We start from the raw sequence: 6841 nt of genomic DNA, 5'->3' as shown, positions 1-6841 counted from the left end.
CACCAAAAAAAAAAAAAAAAAAAAAGAGTCACTGAAGGAAAAACTCAGTTCATCTCCAAACAGAATTTTTGCTTCAGGTTTTCCCCATCAGGTGACCAGTCCCAAACCCGCTTAAGCTTGAACAATGTCTTATGAGATCGTAACACATGGATCTCTGCATGCTTCATATATATATTTTGGGAGGGGAAAAAAAATCATAACTGTTTGTTAGATATAACCATCAGGGTTTTCTCTCCCCAGAGTAACAGTCATGCTCCATCAGAGGCTCTTCACTAGAAATAAGCTAGTCATTTCTATTCAACTTTTGGTAAAGCAAGCTGCAGCAATGAACAAAACTATTGCTATGGCAGCTTCCTTATTAAGTATTGCTGTACTAGTGCTTGTCATACTGTAACACTATGGAGAAAAACTAATATTACATAGTTAACAATTGCTTTGTTGCTGTACAGGGATTAGTGTATATAGGATGGCAGAATAATTCAGGACTGAATTCAGCTAGCCAAATTATCTTTTAATTGACACTGCAGCTCCAAAGAAGTCATCAAAAAACCATGAGTCAATGGGATTTCTCTGCTACTGTTTTTGTGTAGAATTTGGCCAACTGGCCTGGTTTTAAGGTATGTATGCTATAAAAGGAAAGTCCTTCTCAATTAATTCCTTCTTTACCTTCTCATTTTGATAACTGGTTGAAGTTTTTGATTTTTTTCCTCTTAAGCAAATGGTGGGAACATATTAAATACACTAAAAAGTACCGATATATACTTTCCTTCACTTCTCTTAATAGTAAGGTTCCTAGGTTTGTCTGAAAGCTGGAGTGATTCAGACTATTCTCCGCACACATTTTTCCCTGTAGAGGTCAGAAGAGAGCTGACAAGTCTTAATGAGAGTGGATGGATTTGATTTTGTGCAGAAGCTCAGATATGCACTTAGGTTAACAGATGCACTGTTTTTTTACTTAGAGTAAACCAGAATTATCAAATAAAGAGGTCAATGCTTTCCCCATTTTGGCTTTTGATTATTTAAATTTTCATATTGCTATAGGCTTCCCCACATGTGGTCAAGGATTGGTACCGTAATTCAAATTTCCTCATTTGACCTGCTAAAGCTTTGCCCACTTTCACATAATAGTTATTTATAAGAGCATCTACATGTGCCGATTTAAGGTGCACTAGTCATTTTTAAGGTGCATTAAGGGTGCGGGTCTATATGTGCACACCCTTAATTCACCTTAGACATGGTGATTTTAAGCTATTGCTTCCTCAGGGGGGAATGTGCAGAAGTCATCATTTTCACTTCCAGCTATGTTACAGAGTTAGTAAGTAAGTAATTCATTCTAAGCACTTTTTACCAAAGCTTTCTGTAAGTTCAGGCACATGCAGTCTTTAAGCACTATGCAAGGATAAGCAGAATTGAACAGAAAGAGTAGAGACTGAATGAACAGAAACAGAAACATTTCTAACCACCAGAACAATGGTCTAGAGTTATTAGAAATTTATTAGTGTTTAGTAAATTTTCAGAAGCGCACAATGCTTAAGATTAAATGCATCTGCTTCAGGCTGAAAACATTTTTTTTTTAAAGCCCAAAGCTCAAACAAGGGATGTGGGTCTCTATGTCAATTATTTATTCTTACAATGTATAACTACAACATTCTTTTGCATTTCTGCTATTTTAAACTTTGTGAGTCTACAGTAACAATTTTTTTAAGTGATAAAACTGACAATAAATCCTTACTGCACATGCACACTGTCTCTTCCCTTAAAAAGGGCTATTGCGCTGTTTCCTCTTCACACAAATAGACACATCTAGTTAGATATAATGGAAAATTCACGTAGGCACTTAGAGAACACAAAGTGTAGAAAGAGTATAATAAAAAGTCCTACAGATGTAGCAAATTCTCCACGGTTATTTCCTATATCTCTTAAAAACTGATAAAAACAAAATTTGCCCTCTTGTAGCTTTAAGCCACACACTCATCATAATTTATATGAAAGTCCAGGATGAGGGCTAGAACTTGTATTTTTAAGTTGTGGCATATTGCAGATGTTATGATTCTCTGTTAACATGCTCTATACTGCATCAGATGTATCATTCCAATAACAAAACATTTCTGGACTATATATTACAACATTTTATGCACTTTGTGTAGAATTCTACATCAAAGTTCATGGAACAGGGCATGAGTTTCAGACAGTTATTTTTTGCTCTGTACTTCCTTAGGTACAGGTGGTCTAACTCAAATCCATAACATTTCTCCATGTGCATGGGCAACAAAGATCGCTGAAAACTTTCTTGCCAAGAACGAGCAGATGAAAAACAAATACATTTAACTAGTGAAGAAATCTTTTAGAAGGATCTATTTCAACTAACCTGAGATGTACTTTGCTCCGATAAACATTATCATGCTACTCATTATATAAAAACCCAAAGGCAGACTACAGAAGATACTAGTGTCACCTGAAGTCATCCAGGAGAAGGTGTTTCCAGTCAAGCAAATCAAAAAAGAAATATATATATATAAATTGCAAGATTTGTGTTAAGAATCATATGAACAGCAAAGAGTAGTAACATCTGCAAAAATGCTATCAAAAGTTCTTCACCCGTCCACCCACCATAATTAAAGATAGGCCCAAACCTCCACATTTCAAGGTTATGTTGGCAGAAACCATTTCTAATATTATCTAGCATCAAAATGCTCAGAAAAAAAGACAGAATGCAAGCAGCAAAAATTCCAAACAAGAGTTAAAGCAAAGATTTTTCCCAATGGTAAAAAGGAAACACTCAAGTAAGAACATGAATTTTTACAAAAGTCTGCCTATCACTTCAGGTTAAAAAAGGGTAAATACATTTTGGGGGCTGAGAGATTTTCAATGCTGTTGTTGAAATAAACAGTTTAAACGTATGTCACTAGACGCCAGGGCATTTCAGATGCTTAACAGTTTCAGAAGACAGTCTAAATCATGACTGATGGCAGTTTAGTCAAAAATCAACCTTTGTTGCATGCACTCACATTATAAATATGCTTTTCCAAATATTCAAGAGAGGATTTTGTTTTGTATCCATTACCTCAAATGAGATGCATCTGTATTCTTTAAAAGGATCAGTCTAGGTAATCAACTTAATCTTGTACTGAATTAACAAAATGTCTAGTTAATTTGTATTTAAACTGTTCTCAAGAGCCAAATAATTCTAGGAAGTAGAGCATTTTGTGTATTTTACTAGCAGCAATCAGAACTTGTTTATCTGGGGGCTTTTTGTCTGTTCATTTTGCAATTACTTTCTCAACTCAAATACTTCAGTCCTGTTTTTTAAGCCTTGATCCAGGTGTGCAAAGTTATTTTCAAGTTAATATATAAGCATATTCCAAATTGCATACTTGTGAAGGGAGGAAACTTTTGTTCAAACTTCAACTTGTCATTCCCACAGAACATGAAACAGAACCTGCTTAGTCCTTCAGGGGGATGTGCGTGTTGTTTCTTGTGTGTAGCTTCCCATTCCAGGTTATTTCTGCATCATACCTGTTAGCTTTTGGGTTAGAACTAATATAGGAAGGGCCCTCTCAGGTCATTTTGTCCAACCCCCTACAAAAATTAGGATGCATTATTCCTGTACTAGTCCAGGCAAAGGTTTAACCATCCTCTTCCTGAAATCCTCCTATAAAAAGAGATTCCAGAACTCTCCTGGGCAGCTTGTTCTACTATTAACAGAACATTTACTTCTTAATATAAATATGTTTTGCTGCAGATTTGCTACACTTCTGTTCTGCTACACTTGTGGCCCATCCTCTTATGGCAGCTTTTCAAATGCTTGAAAATTGCCAACATGCTTCCCCCTACTTCATCTCCTTCAACTAAACATTGCTATTTGTTCAAACTCCCCCCATACAGCTTGCATTCCAACCTCCTTATCACCTTTGTTGTTACTTGCCTCTGGATCCAGTTCAGTTTCTCCATATTCTTCTTAAACTGAGGAGTCTAGAACTGCCCATAATGTTCTAGCTAAAGCCTAACCAACACTGGAAAACTTTGCAAGGCTACAATCTACAGATCAACAAGCTTCAAAGGTCGGGATCCTCATCTCTTTCTTTAGTTAGGCAGAAAAAATGGCAGCCCAAGACATTTTTCTTTTGTAACATGGAGTTGCACCTCCCAGCTTTGCATTGTGCATACCTTCTTTTAATGTGGACTTCTTTACTGACTCAGATTTGAGGGAGCTGCAGTCTTCACTTGATATTTCCATTATTTATGTGACCTATGTTACCAGCATCCTTATATCTGTTAACTAGGTGACCCAAACCGAGGTTTCAATGGTCATAGAAGAAAGTAATAAACAAAACAGTAGCAAATCACCAGGACCTGATGGTATTCACTCTAGGGTCCTGAAGGAGCTCAGATTGGAAATTGCTGATTTCTTAACTGCAGTATGCAACCTATCACTAAAAACACTCAGTACCAGAGAACTGGAGGGTTGCCAATGTGACTCTCATATTTAAAAAAAAGGCTGGGGGGGGGGGGGTGGCAGGGAATTACAGGCCAATGAGACTAACTTCTGTTCCAGGAAAACTGGTAGAAACTTTCTGGGGAAGAATTAACACAGCTTTATCATATGGAAATCATGCCTCACCAACCTACTACAGTTCTTCGAGGGTGTCAATAAGCAAGTGGATTGGGGCAATCCAGTTCACATAGTATTTTTGGACATCCAGAAAACCTCTGACAGGCTCTTAACTACATTAGGTAGTCATGGGATTACAGGGAACGTCCACTCCTGGATCAGAAATTGGCTCAAAAGGTAGAAAGCAAAGGACAAGTATAAATGGTCACTTTTCAGGATGGAAAGAAATAAACATTGGGATCTCCCCAGGGATCTTTGCTGGGACCAGTGCCAATTAACCTATTCATAAATGATCTGGAAAATGAGGTCACTAAAATTTGCTGATGACACAAAATTATTTAAAGTGGTAAAGACCAAGGCAGACTGTGAGGAACTACAGAGGATGTGGCAAGACTGAGCGAATGGGCCACTAAATGGCAGATGCAGTTCAATGTAGATAAGTGATGCAGCTGGGCAAAAATAACCAAAACTCTACCCAAATTATGATGGGCTCTACAATAGCTGTTACCACACAGGAAAAATCTGGGAGTCATTGTGGACCATTTGCTAAAAATGTCAGCTCAGTGCTCAGCAGCCGTCAAAAAGGCAAACAAAAGGTTAGGGATTATTAAGAAAGGAATTGTAAAGTATCACCATGCCCCTTTATAAATCCATGGTGCATCCACACCTTGAATACTGTGCCCAGTTCTGGTCCCCTCACTTCAAAAGGATATAGAAGAACTAGAGAAGTACAGAGAAGGGTAACAAGAATGATTAGTAGTATGGAGGAGTTTCCATATAAGGAGAGGCTCAAGAGCTAGGTCTATTCAGTTTAGAAAACAGATGCTTGAAGGGGGACATGATAAGGGTTTACAAAATACTAAATGGTGAAGAGAAAGTAAATAAGGAAATAGGAATTACTCAAAATCTCACAATACAAAAACTAGGGGTCAAAGTAAAACAAGTAGGTAGTACGTTTAAAACTAACAAAAGGAAGTTTATTTACACGCTGTGTGAAAAAGAAGTGTGGAACTCATTGCCACCAGAAGCTGTGGAAGCTCACAGCTTAGCTAGCTTCAAAAAAGGATTGCATAAATTCTCAGAGAAAAGGGATAGCTATAGTGCATGGGAGTTAGCAACAGCTTCCGAATTACAACTTCCTGGACCTTAAATGCTGGAGGCTGCAAGTGAGAGAGGAACAGTGGGGAAAAAAAATGTTGGTCATACCCAATTGAGTCTCCATTTCAGCATCCGCTCTGCCACTGTGTGATACAGGACACTGGGCAAGATGGACCTATATGGTCTGACCCAATACACGGCAATTCTTATAAAACAAAATTAAGGGCAAAATACTATTACTTTTTGCTTGACTTATTTCCAGAGCTCTTTTGCAGCTAGGTGATATTTTTCAGTGAAATGAAAGGGTCCAATAATACCTCTAAGTCATTAACCCCACCATTAACTACCTTGTTTTAGCAATTTTACTTTCCCAGTTACAGGGATCAACATTTAAAAAAAATATATTTTAATGCCATGTTTGCTCAGAAAACACAGCTATATCAAATGTTGAAGACTTCTAAAAATTAGAAATAAGCAGATCTTTGTCTTACAGGAAAATGCTACTTCTTCATGGGTGTATAGAGCAATGAATGATTTAAAGGATGCAGATTGTACAAGTCAGTGAGTTATAAAGTACTGACTCACCATTTGAATGAGGTTCAGATGTCTCCCATCCCATTGATTTCATCACTGCTTTCTTCCATCTGGCATAGCGATATTCACTTTCTGGAAACACAAGAAAAAATTAAACATGTGGAAAAAACACCTCTAAATATAGTAATACACCAATAATTCCTTGTCTTGCAAAGCTATCCGAATGAGGACAAAGCAGTTACTCCTGATCTCTTTTCAATGAAATTCACTCTCTCAGGAGAGTTAGGGTTTTTTTTCCCCATAATAAAAGTAAAATCAACCCCCCACACCAGCTCCCAATGCATGATTAAATTTGCAACTCCATCAATACCTCACACAAAAAAAACCCAACAAAAAACCACACTGTTTACAATTTCTATTCTTGACTGTATTTCACTTTGCATAGTTATTTATTATCTGTTGAAAAGGATGTCAGATACTATCATTCTGACTCAATAGGGCCAGAACTAACTGCACTAGGAATAAAGCAGCAGAGAATCAGATTTCTGAGTTCAGCTTTCCTGTTCATTAAAGAGAAAAAAAAAAAAAAAAAAAAAA

General features: G+C 37.1%; 1 protein-coding gene across 8 annotated transcripts in view; it reads right to left on the bottom strand.

The window, feature by feature from the left end:
* GK (glycerol kinase) overlaps window positions 1-6841 on the bottom strand; it is a 201426-nt gene that overhangs the window by 56002 nt on the left and 138583 nt on the right. For 5 of the 8 annotated variants that reach the window (XM_019524213.1, XM_019524210.1, XM_019524211.1 and 2 more), the window contains 2 exons: window positions 6296-6376; window positions 2369-2455 (listed from right to left, as the gene is read on the bottom strand). In XM_019524213.1, the coding sequence (XP_019379758.1) occupies window positions 2369-2455; window positions 6296-6376 (168 nt within the window). Of the gene's footprint in view, window positions 1-2363; window positions 2456-6295; window positions 6377-6841 lie in introns of those variants that run through there. The other 3 variants (XM_019524218.1, XM_019524217.1, XM_019524216.1) reach the window with 2 other exon arrangements.

The sequence above is a fragment of the Gavialis gangeticus genome, unplaced genomic scaffold (assembly GCF_001723915.1).
Source record: "Gavialis gangeticus isolate Ggan-Ray unplaced genomic scaffold, GavGan_comp1, whole genome shotgun sequence".
NCBI lineage: Eukaryota > Metazoa > Chordata > Crocodylia > Gavialidae > Gavialis > Gavialis gangeticus.
The sequence above is the reverse complement of the archived record's forward strand: the minus strand, read 5'-3'. Positions and strand labels throughout refer to the sequence as shown.